General features: G+C 33.2%; 1 protein-coding gene across 2 annotated transcripts in view; it reads right to left on the bottom strand.

The window, feature by feature from the left end:
- PCB (Pyruvate carboxylase) overlaps window positions 1–21,399 on the bottom strand; it is a 111,352-nt gene that overhangs the window by 48,999 nt on the left and 40,954 nt on the right. For both annotated transcript variants that reach the window (XM_034322777.2, XM_034322776.2), the window contains exon 2: window positions 4,715–5,231. In XM_034322777.2, the coding sequence (XP_034178668.1) occupies window positions 4,715–4,847 (133 nt within the window). In that variant the 5' untranslated portion in view covers window positions 4,848–5,231. The remainder of the gene's footprint in view (window positions 1–4,714; window positions 5,232–21,399) is intronic.

A 21,399-nucleotide genomic window follows, 5' to 3' on the forward strand; every position in this document is an offset into this window, starting at 1 on the left:
GGTACTGAGAAAAAGAAACATGAGTGTTTAAAAACGTGATTTTACAGAGGAGCTACTTCGTAAGCATTATTCACCTATTTATAGCACCCGAAAACTTGTTTTAATTATAGACTCTAACTCCTAATATTGTCTATTACCAAATAAAAGGACAAAATAAAATTCCTCTTAAGGGCGTATTCTCATTCGAAAAGGTAAAAATATCGATTTTTTAGCATGTTTTTGTATGCGAACATATGAAACTAAAATCCGAGATCATTGTACAGTTTACTGTATCTTTATTTTATTATATAAATGTTTGAGGTTCAATCTATTAAGAAATATAGCTTGTATCGTATGAAATTGCATCGTTGACACTTAAAATGATATTTGTTTTTTAGCTTAACAAAAACACAAAGTTCTAATGAGGTTTTATTATATATGTATACAGTAGCTCGGAAAAGTATGCGGTCACTATTTAAAACAGAATACCTCATTTAAAATTGGATCAAATGACTTGAGGTTTTTTAAGAAGTTATACAAATTAAGATTTCACAATTTCAACAAATTGTAATTTTTTAAAACGACGAAAGCACATATCTCAGTAAATTGATTTGTATAACTTCTCAAAAAACCTCAATTCATTTGGTCCAATTTTGAATGAGGTATTCTGTTTTAAACGGTGTGCCAATACTTTCTCCCAATCCTGTATGTATTTGGAGTATCGATCACGTTGAAGGTTTTTGAGTCAGAAATGTAGCAGTGATTTATTATTTTTAGAAATAGAGCGACGAGCAAAACCAATGTCACAATACAGATTTTTATATAACATCTTGTGTAAACCTGTAAAACAAACTATCTTTAACCTAATTCTGTTTGTAAAATATTACGTCTTTTCATATTATAATTCGTTAATAACAACGCTGGCTATCATTGGAAAAAAAATCGAAAAGTTTAGAACATATTTGAAAGGTGTAAAAGTTTATTCAAAAACTCATTTATTATTCTGGTTGTAAGACCTTCTATCATTTTATAACATGGTAATTTTTTATTTATTTTATATATCTACTTTAAAATATATAAAAATCAACTTGTAGTATAATGTAAAAAATAACGTAACGACAACTCGCACAGTAAAGTTACACATTATGTATTAGTTCTCTATAACTCGAATTTTCGGTAATTATTTAGAAGTTTGCCATCCTCACCGATTTTCGTAACCTCGAAATATGTTGTCAAGGTTATCATTCTGAACAAATTTTCCCTATACATGTTACCGCCACTCGGTCTTAGTTTCCGAGATATTCGTAAAAAACTGTATACTTATATCACCAGTACACTGTATTCCGAGAAATATGGAGACTGAATGGTGGTTGAAAGAGTGATTGAAGTGGTTTGAGGTTAGGGTTAGGGTTATGGTTAGGTTAGGTTAGGTTTAGGTTAGGTTTAGATTTAGAGTGTACAAGCCGTGATACGAGAGCTAATATTTCTCGTTATGGAACTCGTACATCTCATTACGTGGGATATATAGCTAAGTTTTTATTCCGACGTCAACATGATGTTAACGAGCGTATAATGGCATTTTTCGACATGATGGCCGAAATGTTTCCGATTTCTGACGAAACACAAAATGAATAACAGGTATACAATATATAAAAGGTGAAATAAAGAGTAATTATAACGCGAAAAAATCAAAAACAAAACCCTAACCCTAACCCTAACCTCAAACTACTTCAATCATTCTTTCAATCACCATTCAGTCTCCATTTTTCCTGGAATACAGTGTACTCGTAATCTAAGTTTAACTAAAGATTTTTGCAAATATCTCGGAAACTAAGGCCGAGCGGCGGTAACATATATAGGGAAAAGTGACCTTGAAAACATATTTCAAGGTCACAAAAATCGGTGAGGAGGGCAAACTCCTAAATAATTACCGAATTTTCTGTTTTCGAAAATAAATGTTAAATTATCTTCAGATTTATCTACTTGCACTTTTAAATTACTATAGATAGTAGGAACTTTGAGAAAGGAAGTTTTAAATTTGCGATAAAGATTTGACGTATTATTCGAATTATACGAATGTAAGTAGAAGGTCTACAAACCTGTCTAACCTGCGGCTCGCGGGCCACTCGTGGCTTGTTCTCCTACCACGGTGCTCGCGCTCGGCTCCCCCCACTCTTCCAGTCGGTTTCCCAACTCTTTCAATATTTGGCGCTTATTCCTAGTCCTAGCAGAGCAGATTTAGCGTCTATTCATACTGCGAGAAATCGCTGCCCCACTACTGACACTGCTGGATGGTAGGGGAAGTCTGAAGCGGTAAGAATGGGAGCAGTGGCTGGTGGCTCTTTTGCTTCCAGCAGACAGTGGACTCTCGTTATAGTGCTTCCTAAGCAATTTGATTTTCAGGCTACTCTTCTAACGACAGACTCTGCCAAGTAGGGGAAAACCATTCCTGAAACACATGTTCCGGTTCCCCTTCCAACGCTGCTCTTTTAAGTAAGACGGGACGATTCCGAATAGGGATGGGCAATATGTTTCGATTAATTAAATATCGATAATTTTTTTCCTAATAATCGATTATTTTTGTCAATGTTTCTGTAAATTAATTAATCGATTATCGATACTTTTTTACATAACATCAATATTTTTTATCTCTGTGAGAAAACTGAACAGCATGATAACGCGACACGCATTATTCAATCAGAGAAATGTTCATTGGGTATAAGTCGTGTTCCGAAATTCACTGCCAGCACTGAAAATCTATAATACGTAACTAGATTCCAGCACTAGCAGTGAATTTCGGAACGCGACTAAATAAGAACGCCATACATATTTGTGTTATTATATTCTTGTAACTCTTATTAATTGTTCTTCATTCTGATTCTGTGATCTTAGATTTAAAAAATTATCTTATCCAAATACTCCATCTATAATTTTCTTTATCATCTCAATCCTTTTGCATCTGTTTTGCTATTGCAGGTACAGTGACTTTTTATAAAGTACGCATAATATTTTGATGTTTATGCTGCTTATGCATATCTATTTTTAGAATATCCAATTCCCTATAGATTTAATAAAAACTTTTTTTCTGGTCACGAAGTCAACCCTGTTGCACTTACAGCTCAAGAACCCACAAAATACTATTACTATTTGGGGGGAATTCATTAATATTCTTCGAAGTTAACATTAAATGTACGATTCTGATTTAAATATATTTTTTAATAAAACTTAAATAAGAAATATAGTGTAATATTTTTTGTTTACCTGTATATGCATTTTCTAGGCTACGTTCTAGGAAATGTGCTCAGGCTGGTGTTTCCAAAATCAACCCTATTAAAAAAGAATTCGATACTTCGATATTTTTTAAAAAGCATCGATGTTCAATTATCGATTTTTTAACTAATCGATTACTTTAACATCGATATTTTTTTCGAACATCGTCCATTCCTAGTTCCGACTACTGTCTCTCCGTCTTTCCTAGCGGCGATACTGTCTCCTCGGAGAGTCGGTACAGTAAAACCTGGATAAATGCAACCAAGATTGGGACCCAGTGGTTGCATTTATCCAAGCGAGGTGTCGATTCTGCGTTCGTACACATGTTTTATATTCAGCCGACATGCCGATTCTGTGTCCGTACACATGTTTTGTATTCAGCTGACATGCCGATTCTGTGTCCGTACACATCTTTTGTATTCAGCCGACATCATTTATATTCACTCGTGGTGTCAATTCTATGTTGTTTATTCTATTACTATTGTTTATAAATATAATTCAAACTATATCATGTTTGGTGTCATTTTAATCAGAAAAATCCCACAAATGCGTTAGTAAAAGTTTCGTTAAGAAAAAGTTAAAAATAAAAAAGGTTTATCGTTCAATTAGTATTAGTCACAGCGATATTACGGTCGGATCATATTACACGGTTTCCTCGCCGAGCGGCTCGGTTCGGCTTAGGGGGATCCCCCCAAGTGGAGGGGATAGCGATGTTTCACTTATCCAAGCATTCTTTCATTGCATTTATCCAGGTTTTACTGTAGTCGGAACCGACCCATCTTACTTGAAGAAGCAGCGTTGGAAGGGGAATCGGAACATGTGTTTCAGGAGTGGCTTTCCCCTACTTGGCCAGACCTGGCCTACGAAAATGATACAATTTTATATACCTTTTCCCCTCCAACTGAAAATTTAAAAAATTTTCTGTTCCTACTGCCCTGTCCACGGCAATATAACAAAAGTCTCAGCCCCCTTGAATGCCTTTCTTTTTTTTTATTGGAACTAAATAACGGTTAATGCTTGGAAAATTGATGAAGTATGTGACAGACATTTAGTGAAATTGTTCAACTTTTGTTTCTTATCGATAAGTTTTTTGATTAAGGAGAAAAATATTAATTTTAACTTTTTGGAGCTTAGAATTTTTACTATTTAATATCATTTTTGAACTAAAAACAACTGACTTTATTTTTCTCTGATTGTAAAATTCATATTTTTAAACAATGTTATTATAATATTAGTTATTAAAATTCCATTTGCACTATTAAGAATTCAAGTGGCCAATTCATCCGCAGTGTCCATGTCGCCCCTCTATGCTTAAAAATTCGTGTAGAGGTCAAATCGTTCACGTGGTAATTTAACGAGCCTACTGTGTAATAAAATAAGTGGTCTATGCAAGATAAATTTCCAATTGAATACTGCTAGCGAACATAATATCAATAGACTAGTAAAAGGATAAAATAAAACTCACCTCGATTAGCGACGAGGACGCTTCTGATGGGTTTGTACTGGACATCGGTGCCAAAATTCCTCGTAGCAACTTTGTACACGTGTAGCACATTTCTGTACCTGATCAACGAATATCTCGCCCTTGAGGAATGCATTTTTTATAATAATATATTATTACAACACCTTCACCAAACGTATCGTTTACACTAAACGTTGAATTTTTTTTAAAAAGGAACAACTTATATTATTTTGCACTCGTTTATATGATATTTTTAAAAATTTTCAGATTTTTAATGTATTCCAATAAAACTTCGATTGGCACTGTACTTGTTACAAAAATATTATTCCTCTTCCTTGTCACACAATTTATCACTTTTCATAGAGAAAAACAAATCTTAATCGTATTAAACAGCACTTTGATCCACAAGCAACTCGTTTCTATCGTCACACGAAGCTCGTTGTATTCGAAAAGTTCAATGGTAGGGTTAAAACTGCACCTCGTTCCTTATCAAGTTCAGCGTGGAGTGATTATCACGTTTCTGAAACAAAGAATATAAAAATTCATGGTTGATTAAACAAATCCACAGTACGACGGAGCGGAGAATTCAAAACATAAATTGTCAACTTAAGATGTAATCGGAGAAATTATTAAACATTTCGAGCACGATTATTCTTATTGCTCGTAACACTTGAACGAAGTTTATTTTAAATGCAATAACATACATTCTGATGAGTCAAAAATGAATTTAAATTCAGAACTGAAATGATAGTTCTATGTTGTTTTAAGGAAAAACGAAGATGTATCAGTGTTATTTTAACCTTTTCTCTGTGTGCAAATATTTAACATTAATTGTATACAGAGGTGTAATTACATTCTATGCATTTTCAGTGCTAAATGTGGAGACAAAATTTTCGTTGTAAAATTTTGTCGATTTTGAAGAAGACGGATATAACAAAAATTAAAAATTAAGAAACTTCTATTAATTTTCAGGGGCGGACTGGGACTTAAATTTTTACCGGGAGATTAGTGACGTGATAAGCCCTAATTTTAATTAATTAATCTCCAAATACCTATCGACCTACCACAAATTTTGCCGAACTTCCGATGGCTAGTTCGCCCCTGAGGGTGTCGCACCCTTGTACACACAGAAAAAGTTAATGGCATCAAAGATTTCTTTAAGTAGCATCTTAGGTTCTGACAAAATTTATAAAAATATAAAGAAATTATTTGCAATTTTCTAATAAGGAAAATTGTTATTTACAGGATGACGTGATTTTCAAAGTATTACCATATTGAGTTATATGGAACACTCTGTACAGCTCAAAATGATAAGTAACAATCTATATTACTACCGTTTCCTCTAATGCAATAAATTTTTAGTTCATACATGTTCTGAAAAAAACGACTTAAAAAATTCTGTGCATACACGTGTACAGTAATTAAGCTGATTGTGTAATTATTATCATTATTCTAACTGTTCTTGTAGTTAATGCATGTACATGTGGCAGATCTTCAAAGTCGTTTTTCACAAAAATAAAGTTACATAAAAAAAGAAGTATATTATACAATTTATTCATTTTATGTTAAAAACAATCTTCTAAAAAATCTAAATTATTTAACAAATTTATACATATATATGTATAACCCAACAGGTACGTTTGTTTTTAGTAATAAATTGTATAGTCCACTAATTGAGATTCTTTTTATAACGTAAAATTATATGAAACAAAACGCTGTTGTTTTTAATAATAAAGAAAATTTTTAGTTACTTTGTAAAAGTTATATAACTTATTTTTAAATAAGTTTTAAAAATTGTAATGAAATTACAAAACGTAGAATTTCATATATTTTATCAATGTGTTTAGAATGTTATTCCAAATAGTGTTATGTACAGGACAGAAATGGATTATTCTGTATAAGTAAGGAGTCTTATTTATAAAAGGTCAACAGAGCATCATCAATTATGATAAAATAAAAAATATTGTAGATCAAATTTGAATGGTAACAAAAATGAATATGTACATTCTAAAAAATATTTTTTTCCCAGAGACTTTCTTTAGTGGTTTCAAGATCAACGATGTTTTTTTTCATATACAAATGCATAATCTTTTTTTTATTAATTAGTATTACGGTGTGTTCAGAGATGTATATTACATAATTTTGGAGTAATCTAGGATTACTAAAATTGTAGTTAAACTTGAAATTTATTTCCATTAAAATCTTAGGCTCACAATTAGGCAATCACGGTCGAGAACCTGTGAATGTATGTAAGTAAACATGTTTACCATCCCAGTACAAATATCTGGATTCTCTAATCGCTATGAAATTTTGAAGACATCTATTAATCACTTTCATACACAGTTATCATGTGAACCCTAAAGTAGTCGTGCAGATGACATTAGTCATTCGATTTTCAGTAATAATATCTACGATTTTCGCCTAACAACAACTAATAATGACTTGTAATCAGTGACAGCTCATGATTTGAAATCGTCGAGGTGCTGCATAGGGATGGGAGGTAATTATTTAGAAATACGGACGCACCTTCAATTTTGATGATTTTTAAATATGTTGTAGAAACACCTATACATATAACCACCGCTCGACCTTAATTTTCGAGATATTTTCGAAAAACTGTTGAAACTAACACATTGAATTCTGCCCATCCGTGTGGGTACGCATTAGTATGGGATCGCCGCTTTTCTACTGTTTCTGCAGGCAACAACACGACGACTGATAACCAATATATACCTTGTGTACTTCTGTATTCATGATTTCAACGTATCGTAGCTAGGATGGCAACCGGGAATTTAATATCACCTAACCTAACCCAATCTAATCTACCTAATCAGTGAATTAGGTTAGGTTTGGCTATAGCAATATTCTGGTCGCCGTTAGACGACCAGACACACGAACTGAGATGGCAACCGGGAATTTAATATCACCTAACCTAACCCAATCTAATCTACCTAATCAGTGAATTAGGTTAGGTTAGGCTATAGCAATATTCTGGTCGCCGTTAAACGACCAGACACACGAACTGAGATTCAAAATCATTAAAATTAGTTAAATTTGATATTTAAGCTTACCCGTTATATATGTATATATATATTGGTGTCGGTCTGTAAAAACAGTAGAAAAGTAAAATGTGACACGGACGCACACGACAGGCAGAATTCAATGTATTAGTTTCGACAGTTTTTCGATAATATTTCGAAAACTAAGGTCGAGCGGCGGTTATATCTATAGGAAAAAGTTGGGGTATACTTCCGAAAGGCCCCATCACCCTAGGACAACCAAACTTCGGATTTATAGTAATTGAGGGACGAGAAATCGAATGAGACCATTTTCAGAACTGGCAAATAAACCGTTCTCGAGATATACAGGGTATTCTAAATGTGCGGATACCTCCTATTATCTTGATAAGAACGCATTTCCACGCAAAATGACTAACCTAACCCTAACCCTAACCCTAACTCTAACCTAGGTTAGGTTAGTCATTTTCCGTGAAAATGCGTTCTTATCGAGGTAATAGGGGGTTTCCGCACTTTTAGAATACCCCGTATATCTCGAGAACGGTTTATTTGCCAGTTCTGAAAATGGTCTCACTCGATTTCTCGTCCCTCAATTACTATAAATCCGAAATTTGGTTGTCCTGGGGTGATGGGGCCTTTCGGAAGTTTCCTCAAAAATTGTTCAAAATGTTGATTTCTACAACATATTTAAAAATCATCGAAATCGGAGTTGCCGTCCGTAATCTAAATAATTACCAAATAAAATACTGTGCCGTTCTGCGGGACTTCACTAAGGACAAACATTGAAACAGAATGAAATGAAGCGATAACGAGCGACGATTCGGACGCATTGACATAGACGTAGATTCAGGGTTTACATTATTAAGAAAACAGGAGAGTTTTTACACTTTCATAAATTTTGCATAATAACAACTGCTGTAAAGAATAAGTATTATAAAAAGTCCATTAATGCCCAGAAAAAATCGCATGTTTATATAGTTAAATGTACCTCCCGCAAATATGGAAATTTTACGCCTATATAATGTGACCGCTGACTTCTCAAGTTAAGGATTCGTAGAGGGGATTAGGTGGAGCCAATGGCACAGTCCCCTTGCCCCTCTGTCGTTCAGTTTGTCGGTGCTCGGCAACTTACGATCTCCGAACAGTACTTACATTTATTTAGTACACTCGTCGTTAATACCCACTATATGAACCATCTGTGTGTAAAATCCACTTCACAAAAAAAAGTAGAAAAATTGATAAAATATAGAAAATATTAAGTAAGAATTATTTTCTCGACAAAATTTCAAAAATCCATAAAATGGAATTAATCACTTTGGCCTATGAACGACTCGTATGCAATTGATGCGACGTCAAACTTGCAATTAAAAACAATCATTAAAAGAACGCTAAATGTATAGAAATCAATATTTCCAATTCACAGTGATAATTCTTCTCGATTCACAAATACAATTTCGTTATTTCTGTCACGCTTTTTAAATCAAATATTATGAAACGAAAATAAATGCTTACATCGTAATATGTATTTACACATGTTTTCGATACCATTGAAGAGATCTCATCGTCAGTCACTTTCAACGAGCACTGATTTAACACTACGCGTGAAATACCCATTGATAATCAAGTAGCTTCTCTTTATTTCCTACATTATCACCGATCTTATCAAGATGATTAAATATCACGGCACGTGAGAGATTTCGCGTGACGTGATTCAAATCTTTACGATACACTCAAGGTATAAAATCTTACATCAATTTAGTGATTCAAGATTGTACATAGTCATTCACGAAAGTATTCAGATACTTGTATTCCAAAACACTGATACGTTAACCCTGTGTGAATTGCGTTAAAAATGCGCTAAGTAATTCTGAAAAGTTTGGAAATTCTGAAATTTTCAAATTTTCAAATTCTGAAATTCCGAAATTTGAAAATCTTGAAGAGATCTGTCCACATTTTTGTGGGAGCTAGGCCCACCCTGAACCCTACCCATTATGCAAATGCCCATCATTAGGCCTATGAACTGCAGCGTTGCTAATTACGTAGCTGTAGATGCGATGTGAAACGACAAACATAAGAAGAAAAAATAATTAAGTTATCATGAGCAGATAAATTTTCCCGGCAGATTATTACTATATTATATCAATTGGAAAACCCATGAATGATATCATCCCAAAGTGTCATGCAATATATACAGTGGGCCACAAAATTATTCGCTCACCGTTTAAAACAGAATACCTCATTTAAAATTGGACCAAATGACGTGAGATTTCTCGAGAAGTTATACAAATTAATTCACTAATTGTAAGATATGTGCTTTTGTCGTTTTAAAAAATTATAATTTGTCGAAATCGGGAAAAAAATAGTAAAAGGCAATTTTTTAACTTTTTTATTTGAGCCTGTAATGAAAATTTAAAATATGACATTTGTAAATTTAAGTATGTTATGTGTATGCTGAAAATTTCATCGAGATCGGTCAATGCTCTGAGAAGTTACAAGTAATTAAAATTTCTGAAAATCGTGACTTTTCATCTATACCGCAGTTCACGAGAGTCCATAACTGCGACGCGCAGGTTGGAAGATGGTGGGAGAACGCAGCGAGCTCTCCGCCAATCGCTTTCCACTTCGTTTGGGAGTATCGCCAATCAGGGCGAAGATGCGCACTGGAGATGCGCGAAAAACGAAAACTGGTCTTTTTGCAGTTATGGACTCTGGTGAACTGCGGTATAAGAACGTAACTAGTTATGTTCTTATGTTAGACGAAAAGTCGCCATTCTCGGAAATTTTAATTACTTGTAACTTTTAAGTGCATGAAATTTTCTGCATACACATAACTTATTTGAATCTCTATATGATTTGAATATCTATAAAAATAAAGAAATGGCGCTAAAATCAAAATTGAAGCTCCTTTTGGGCCATCCTGTATGTACCTGCTGAGCGTCCTTGGGTTATGTGATACAGTCCACATCTAATGTTCGTTTCGAATTAAACTTTAACTTCAAATATCTCAAAAACTATAAGAGACTGTCGAGTAAATTATTAGGAAAAATTACTAAGAATCAGATCCTTGATAATATATCTAAAGTTTAATTAAAGTTTTAATATATCTAAAGCTGAAGGTGGCACCAATAATCTACATACAGTAGACTCTCGTTATAATGCTATTCTATATGTATACTGCCAATTGAACAAGTTTCCCTTCGTACAAATTTTCACACACAGTAACAATGCGTTCATGCTATCGTAGTACCATAACCGGCAATATAGCGAGAGTTTACTGTAATTACATGATTCGTGGGTATGCTGCGGTAATCAATGTTTAATTACAAATTGTCAATTATGAAGTCAATAATGATTCTAATAAAATACAGTTAATCTCATTGTAAAGAAGGAAACAGAAAAGTCAAAACCGATTTTTTGGCACCTTATTTTACCGGAACACGTCACATCATATATTCTCAAAAGTCGAATTAGTTTAGAAATGTAAAAACAATATATGTACATTGTTTGTTAATAATTTCAGATGTTGTCGTTCGAATACTTTTGTGAGCTTCTGTACATACACCGTTGATCAGGAATTTAACACAATTTAATTCATTGTTGTATTATATGATACCATTCAACTAGAATAAATCATAGGATAGTTAACCTTTTGACGTACAATTAAGCTAATTGTAATGGAAATTTTCCATTTACATACTATGTGAGTATTTAATCCTTGTATTTAATCTTTTAGTGGCACATCTGTTTCCAGCATTTTGAATTGACACACTGCAGATTTGAAAAGTGGTTCGAATTTTCCAAATATTGTGGATTTGCAGAAAATTTCATAAAAATCAAAATTAATTTTCAGAGTGTCTATTATATCATTTTATAATTGATTAAGTTAAATGTATCAAATATTTTTCTAAATAAAAATTCAAATTCATTAAAACATGTATAATTGCACAATTAAAAAATAATAAAGAGATCAATAATTTGTATTTTATTCTTTGCGCGATATTCCCATGATAAAAAATTGAAGGAATGTAGCCAATTCAGGCAAAAACTGCAAAAAGAAATTTTGTCTATACATATATGTATAGACATATACATGTATACCATATACATATGTTACATTTCGGCCAACGTCGCAGACCAAAAGGGGAGATCTAAGGGTTATAGCTTCGGGCTCCATTTTGCAGAGGACTGTGTTATAAGCCTTCCATTTACTATGTCAAAGATATTTAATGAGATTATTTTACTATTGCTCTTTTTCTTTAAGATTAAATATTATTTTGAATCAAGTTTATCAACTAAGTAGGTCCCCGAAGGTTTGATAGCTCCGAGTCCCAGAAACCTTAATCCGGTCTTAATTTCAGTCTTTTTCGAGATCCTTTTCAAGCCACTTATTATAATTATATAAATCTACAAAAATAAAGTCAATCAGTTAAAACGAAGCTTAAATTAAGATTTGTACAATTATAAGTTCACTTAAATTTTCATTATAAATATATATTAGTTGCAAAGGAACTGAGACTTGTATTACATTTTTACATAATTAATATGGAAATGTACACAATTCTTTTTCACTGTCTCTATTTCCTGTCGCAATAAATTAGAACAATTTCGCGCAAATTAAAACTTCTTAAGTAACCTTGGAAATCGTATGATATTTCAGTACGTCACTGTATACGTTAGCATGATTAACACATAAAGTGTCAAAGGGGTTAATTACTATTTAAATCGAGAATAGTTCCTTTTTCACAGATTTTAGCAATTTTCTATATCTAAAGTATTCCTATACAGGGTGGTCCACCTAAAAATATCTCCTTCAGTTGTAAGGATATCAGAAATATGTTTCATGCAATTTGAATGATATCAAATATCTACATTGCAAAGAATCTTTTCTTGCCAAGGTTCTTTTTTCGAAATTTCCATCGTCTCCGATATTCTTTTGCATATAACTGTACATCTTTTTCTTTCTTCTGCATATTATAGCTGATATTAAAATGCATTCAGAGATGTTAATGACACGATCTTGAAGTGACCTTAACTGCAAAAATTGAAATTGTTTGTCATGTTATTAACATATCTAAATGCGTTTTATTGTTAGCTATAATATAGAAGAGAAAAATTGTTCACTTATCTGGAATAAAATAGTGGTGACCTTAGAAACTCTTACAAGAATTACCTTGGCAAAAAGATATTCTTTGCAGTGTATTTCACCTTTGATACTATTTCAAGTGCATCCAACACATTTTTTATATGTTCGCAACTGAAGGATATATTAAAGTGGCTGACCTCATAGAAAAAGCACCGCATATACAGGATGTTCCAGTTATTTTCTGCCAAACTTTATCAGCATATTCTATACTTAAAAATAAGAAAAAAATAAATATAGACTCTAAAATGCTTCGTTAAAAAATTATAACAAAAATACAAAATAATAATAGATTCGTGTCATTGGTCGATCAAATGGTTTCGTTGACACAGTATAAGAACATATTGCTATTTTTCGCAGATGTCAGTTCTACACTCATGATGACCGACATTTTAAAATGGGATTATAAGGTAGACTGACGATCCATTTCTCTATTCTCTATGGTATTGAATCAGAAACTAGTCCATTATCAATTCGCGTTTTTATTATAATTTTTCAATACGGAATTTAAGAGCTTTATTTATATAACATATTTTCTTATCTTTATGTGTAGAATATGCTAATAAAGTTTGGTGGAAAAAAAACTGGGACACCCTATAAATGTATAGATTTGATATTTGTTTATTATTCATACTTCCCAGTTATATATCTAATTTTATAATACTCAATAATTAAAAATTATATTATTATTTTCTAAATTATTTCCAACATTAATATTATGCAAATTAGGATTTTAAAAATTTCTATTTCCCCTCTATTACTGTTTTTCCTAGAGAAGCCTAATTTGATCGCGAGTGTAGCAGCAGCAAATGTTTTCTCCTATACTGTACATGCTACATTTCCGATATTGTATGTACATATTTTTTCTTTTGCTCGTGGACATTGCTGTATGCCTTTATAAATAAAACTGAACCTATACTAGAGATACACAATAGGTATGGATAGCAATAATCCACTTCATAAAAAACAAAACGTACTTCCTGAAATGTTCACCTTCAAACTAATTTAAAATGAGGAAAACAACTTTGACATTATAGAAATGAAATATTATTTATTAAAAATTATACATGGCATTAGATGTCATAAAAATTTATTACCTGCAATTGAAGAAATGCTATGAATTTTTAACCGACTTTGAAAAGGAGGAGGTTACTCAATTCGATCAGTATGTATTTTTTTTTTTTTTTTTCGTGTGTGTTCACCGATTACTTCGAGATGGATGGACCAATCGGAACGAAACCTTTTGCATCTTGTAGGGTATGTCTTCCGATTGGTCCCATTGAAAAAAAATTTTTCATTTTTTCATTTTTATTGCAAAATACAGGAAGTTTTTAATGTCAAGATTGGACGATTTCAATGACCTTTTAATATGTTGTCGGGGACATGATTCTGAATAACTTTTTCATTATGCATAATTAAGTTAGATTCCATGGTCTGATTGTGAATTGATGTTCTTGATTAAAACTACGAATAGTTCAATGTGTTATTTACTTATGAAAGTGTAAAAAAATATTCAAAGATAAGTAGTAACTTATTGCGATTAATTAGTTCTTTTCTGGAAATAATTTCAAAGGATTAAAACTTGAAAAAATTAGATTAAGTGGAATGCAATAACGGTATGCAAGATCAATTTAAAAGTTATATATAAGAATAAATTTCAGAGTGGATTAACAACTATGTATCGTACAATTAAATTAATTTCTCATATTTTTTTACAGTGATACTCTTTAACCTAAATATCAAGTTCTACAAAAAATATATGATAAAAGCAAGTTTCAGTAAATAACACTTGTAAGTAATAAAATTGATATATTCAATTAATCGATGACATAAAATAAAAACAGTATTATACTTAAGATCATTATTACCGATTCGGTAACGTGACATAATAATTTTTTTCTCTTTTACAATCTGACCGTAATAACGTGATATTAGTTTCATTCTCAAATTACTACTAATAGTACCGTTCTTAAATACCATAAAAAAATACCATTGTATTGTTTGTTAAATGCATATTTTTCGGAGACGCTATGTGAAGTCTATGCCATATTTCTAGCTTTTTTTCTTTAAATAAAATGTAAAAAGATAATAATTAATAAAATTAATAAAAGATAAAATAAATGATTAAAGATAAGCTTATCAGGCGAAAATGGCCGAAAGGTTGCCGATTTGACCTTGTGCGGGCTTGGTATCGGAAAATTCAGCAAATTGAATTGTCCCGAGAGTACCAGCAGGTGCACTCCGAAATGGACGTGTGGCTAAAGCTCGTGTTTGGATTACCGCTGCTTCCGCCAAATAAAGTGGGCGACTGCTTCGTTTTTGAATTAATGTTAATAGTTCCGCGAGATCCACAAATCGAACAGTTGACGGATTATCTAATCGATCACTTAATCGGAGAAAATGCGCCCTTTCAACCAGCAATGTGGGCCGAAATGGTGAGCTGTTCGAATCAGACAACTAACGCGTGTAAAGCGTTTCATTCGCGCTTCAACAAAAAGTTCAATAAGCCGCACTCGAACATTTTCACATTCACAGAAGTATTATTAGAAATGTAAAATGATATGCGAAAATCGAAAATATAAAGCAGGATGAAAAATGTCGTATTCGGGAGCCAAAAGACCGCAGCAGGTTGATGAAAATTCAGTCGGTAATCGATAAGTATCGATTAGATAAAAATAAAATCGAATATTTGCAGGCAATCGCAAATATTTAGCGACCATACGACCAATCCACTTTAGGACGGAAATGAATGACAGAGCTCTACGGAGCCGAAAAATGATTTAATCTTAATATTTTTTAAATGACTAAGGCCTTCCAGGCTGCCATGAATATATTTTTTTTCAAGATATAAAATAAATAGTGTAACAACGGTAAAAAGAAACTTCGCGAAAAGCGACGCGGTCTGGACACATCCAGACGATTTCGAGAAAGTCGATGATAGAGTATCGCGGGAAGCAGAGACGCGAGGCGCGAGCGGAGACGCGGAACGCGAGCGCGGAAAACGCCAAATTCATTCCTGACGACGAGATCGTTGATTTCGGCAACCGCGGATAGCAACGAGCGGATATAAATTAAGGGCTCGCGACTGCCTCGGTCTATTTCGCTTGCTGTTAACAGAGAGAAAGGACGAGTTAAGACCATCGGCCGCTCTTGGTCAGCAGGTTAGGGACTCCGGCAGGAGAGTACGGCGATAATACCTGGACGGCTGCCGGAGAAGAGAGAGAGAGATCCCGGTAGGAGAGTTCGGCGACAATACCTGGACGCCTACCGGAAGAAGGGAGAGTACGGGAGACCTGTTCCTGGACGCTCGACCGACACGGAGAGTACAGCAATAATACCCGGACGCCTGTCGGTCGAGAGAGTACAGAGCATCTCCTGGACGCCCTAGTAGAGTTAGTTTCCTCGACGCCCGTTCGATATGGAGAGTTCGGCGATAATACCTGGACGCCTATCGAACGGGAGAAGTAGAAACATGGCGCTCTTTGTAAAATGTTTTGTACAAATAAATAAAAGAGGAGACTGTATCCTACACCTTGTAACCTCACTTAATCCAATAAATCCTATCTATTTAACAGATTTCCTTGTATTTTCGATTAACGATGGCTACAATGGTTATTTTTCACTGACTAAAGCCATTCAGGCCTTTTTTTATTAGTACTTTTTCGCTGACTAAAGCCTTTCAGGCTGCCAGGAGTATTTTTTTTTCAAGAAATGAAATTGATAGTTATCAGGAAAAAAATACCTCTGGCAGCCTAGAAAATATTTTCCTATCTAATCGAAACTAAAAGAAAGCTCCCGCTGCTGATCGAACGGGTTAAAGGTTGTGTAATCCGCGCAGGAGGAGCCTAGCTGGTTCCTCAGTACGCATTCGCTACTTTGCAACCCAGGTACATATACAGTACAGGACCTTTGTGCGGGCCCTTTATGGCCCCGCCATAAACTGCCATAAAGTAATTTGGTAACTGTCTACAATTAAGGCCCCAACGAGAAATCAGTTGAAAAGAGGTAAATTCTATGTATTTTTGCTCCTTGAATACAAAACTGCTGATAAAATTTGAGAGACGCTTGTATTTACTAAGATATTGTGGTAAATATTGACATAAAATCATTATTTTAAAAAGTTAATTACTTTGTGAGGTAGACGATACTTTTAAAGCGCGTCACTAACCTACACTTGCCGTCACCAGAGTCCATAACTAAGCCGCGCAGGTTGGAAGATGGTGGGGGAACTCAGCGAGCTCTCCGCTAATCGGTTTTCACTTCGTTTGGGAGTATCGCCAATCAGGCCGAACATGCGCCCGAAAGGACGAAAACTCGTCTTTTCGCAGTTATGGACTATCGTGACGGCAAGTAGGTTAGGTTAGATTATCAGAAAAAATATAACTTACCTCACGGCAAAAGTTGACCAGTCAACAATAGTCTCCTTGCTCAGTTTTAATTCCTGTTCTTAACACCTCGTTTATATTCACACTTTGAAGTTATTCTTTTCAAGGAGACTATTGTTGATTGGTCAAGTTTTTGCCGTGTGATAAGTTATATTTTTTCTGATAACCTAACCTAACCTATGTATCTAAAAAAATACAAGAGACCCCCAAATGTTATCAACCGTTTTGGATTCGAGGGGCAAAAATACATAGAATTTACCTCTTTTCAATTGATTTTCGTTGGAGCCCTAATTGTAAACATTTACCAGTAATTTGTGCAGTCCGAGGCCCACGCGATAATATAACGAAAGTCTACTATAAGAACTATTTTTAGCAAGTAATGCAAATAATTGAAATAATTTTAATATTTTATTTGTAAACTACATATGAATTTAAATTTTTAAGATAAACAAGTAGATTTAGATTTTAAAAGATTTTTAATTTAGTAAATTGTAAATGTATTATATTTAGATATCAACAATTTTACTTGAGATTTTTAAAATTAAGAAGCTTTTTCAACCAGTAATGCAAAACAATTAGATATATTAGGTGTACAAATTAATTCGTTGCTGGTTGCATTGCGCTCTCTTAATTGCTATTTCAAAATATTTTCCCGCGCTTCTGTATATTTGAAAAGTGGCGCGAAAATATAATAACACTAACAATTACTTCAATAATTAAAATTGCTATAACTTTTTAAAAGTAAAGCTACAATGAAAAAGAAAAGAAGAGGTACAGAATTAATTTGTAAACTTAATATTTAATATCTTATCTATAAATCACATATAAATTCAGATTTTCAAGATAATAAAATTCATTTTCCTCCTCAAAAAATATGAAAACGTATCCAAGTTATAAGTACCAACAGCCAGTAATCACGTTGGAATGAACAAAAATGTTTAATAATTAACGCTTGAAGCAGTTGAGATATTAATAACACCCGCCGTACGAAGCTCTGATTCACTATTATTGTATGTAAGTACATATCAGAAATGATAGAGTTTTTTAAACTGCTCACAGCGATATCAAATAATGGACGCCACTGAGGAACGGTTGTTAATTAGAAAAAATATTTTGGACTTCACACGATCGATTCGGCCGCTAATCAAACACGATGACGAAACTGATTCGTATACGAAGAAGGCGACTTGTTTCCCTGACCTTCGACAGCGTACTTTGAATCCGTGAATCGTCCCGGCCATCGACGACATTCTTATACGATACGCGTCTCTTACAAATAAATAACACCCGGTTAAAGTCTCCTCGAATATATTGCCTCTGTTACGTACCAAGCGTCGTGCATCGAATAAATTAATACGGCGAACTCATTGCACTTAAGTTTATGAAAGTACTTGGACAGTGTTATAATTGGCAAAAAACCGACACAACTCAAAAGGTATCAATTTAGAGAGAACGTCTTCCAAAAATTTTAATTAAGTCAAATATTACTAATTTTCAAAAATTAAATCAGTAATTTGGTCGAAGCTTATACTTAAAATTACTTTTATGTGATGAAATATTTGTAACTAGCGATTATCCGCGACTTCGTTCGCATTGCATGCGTTTAAATAAATATAAGTTTGTTTAATTTTGTGATTGATCGCCTCTCTCTTCGATTTTCACAATTAAAATCGGTATAATATATATGTGTAAATGCGTGAACTGCATAAACGGACTATAAAAAAGTTACCTGATTAGAGCCTGATTTTCTAAATTTACGCGAGAACTCTGAATATTTCTAGAATAAAAAGCAGTCTAAATTATTACTCTATAAATTCTGAATCTGTCAATGAAAGTTTCGTTAAAATCGGTTCAGTCGTTTCGGGGATTAGCCCGTAAACAGCGCGAAACAGATAGACAAAAATTTTGCAAAAGCGTGTTCGGGTTTTAGCAAGGTGTCAAAAACCAAATATGAGCTAAACAAAAACATTATTTCGAAATCACAGACTGACACTTCAATTTTATTTATATGTATAGATTCTGATGTTCAACTATTACATTACTATTCTTCACCTTATTTTCATCCACTTTGTCAGATGTGAATTGCAATTTGAAAATTAGTAATTTTGTAACATTTTTCTACAATTAAAGATTTATTTTTGAAAAGTCATGGTAATTCCAATTATTGAAGCAATTTTTGTCAAATTTTTGCGCCACTTTTTAAATACACAGAAGCGCGGGAAAATAGTCAAATGTAAAATAGTAATTAAGTAAACGTAATATTGAAAACTCCGAATTAATGCGGCTATTAATAATTTTTATTAGGTATAAAAACAGCGCGGAACTGCAAAAGTTATCTATTTTATAAAATGTGCGGCCATCTAAGTATTAAGTAGGTTTTTTTCTAAATCTAATTGTAAGTTCAATCCCTAAGAGTTTTGATTTGTGACACTCTTGTTAAGTTACATTTATGACACTTTTCTTATGACACCTACATTAAATTTCATAGCTACAAACATATTATTCATAACTACTGTTGGGTCGCACCAACAATACTTATTATAGTCATAATTTCGGCAATTTTTATGTTCTTAAACCGTCATAACGTACCATCTGCAACACTCCTAATAGAGTTAAAATGATTTTGGTAGCAATAAAACGGTCGCCCAAAAGTAAAGTAGAAATTGGAAAAACAGACCACAGGCCTTTTTCCATCGCCCTCTCCTCGCGACACTTTTCGCACCTCCGCAAGCTTCCACCACGTATCCTTACAGCCAATTAAAATCCGCGATTTTTTCTTGCCTCCAGTTCTTTAACTCCTCCCTGTTCTCGTCAAATTCAAGAAATTCCGTCTTTACAAACGTCAGAACGAAATAACATTTCCTGTCGAACGGACAAGATCCGAAACTAAATGAAGACACTTCCGCTATGGGAAGCAAAAATCCCTAGGCTGCAACTAGCGCCACTTCCTGTTAGTTGTAGTGTTAATATGCGTCTTGTATGCACGCAGTTATAATTCTTTCGATAAGTTTATTCTTTCTTTTTTATATTCATAACTATGTATAAACTATTATATTCTTTTCTATTATGTGTCATAAGACATCCTTAAATATACATATTAATACTAAGCAATTATCTGTTGTAAAACAACGTTTATTCCACCATACCCATCACACTAAATACTCAACCGAACTGTTTAACCTAAGTGTAATAACATTGAAAAATATAGTCGATTACATGTACAAATTGTACAACGGGTCAATTTATTTGGACATCAATAGCAATTCTTAAGTTGTCCCAAACTCACGTTAAATCAAACGTGAGGAATAAACAATTGCGAACCACTATTTAATTAGTTATAATTATGTAAACAACATAAAAAAACTTTTCTTTTAACAAACATGTTTGCGTCATAGAAGTGTTGGAAAATTTAATTTTTTTTTAAATTTTCAACTAAAATTTTTCTAACCCTTTAGGATTATTTTTTTGCCCGTGAAAGTATTAAATCATGACTGAAAAACCGAACCCAACGATTAGTCTTCCTATGCTTCAAAATCGAACGTATTAGGTGCACAAATTAATTCGGTGCCTTTTCTTTATTTTAATTAAAGATTTATTTTTAAAGAGCTATAGTAATTCCAATTATTGAAATAATCTTTATTGTTATTATGTTGTCTTGTCACTTTTAAAATGTTCAAAACCGCGAGAAAATATTGAAATTAAAAATATTAATTAAGAAGACATAATACTAAAGGCACTGAATTAATTTGTATATCTAACATATATGCGTCATTGTATAGCTTGAATTTATGCCCTTGAAGTCGACTAGGAAACACCTGGATATTTGATCCTTACTTAGTAATATGTACTTGAAAATTGTACAGTGCATTGTGCAATCTTTTTAAACGACCTTGGCTGGATTTTCTGAAATAACAGCCTGTCTCCGAGTACCGATTTCAATATTAAAGATCATTAATCACCATGCATTAACATCTCTAACACCTTCATATTGACATTCTTTATGGTAATACCACAGCCTTGATCACTTTTACATTGGTATTATGTACTAGGATATCCCGTGTCCCAAATTTGTTAGTTAAAAGCAAAGAAACATACTATTTCTACTGATTTATAAAGCGAATTTAGATTTTAGAATTCAGAGAACTG

Source organism: Osmia lignaria, chromosome 4 (genome assembly GCF_051020975.1).
Source record: "Osmia lignaria lignaria isolate PbOS001 chromosome 4, iyOsmLign1, whole genome shotgun sequence".
In the NCBI taxonomy this organism is placed as follows: Eukaryota; Metazoa; Arthropoda; class Insecta; order Hymenoptera; family Megachilidae; genus Osmia; species Osmia lignaria.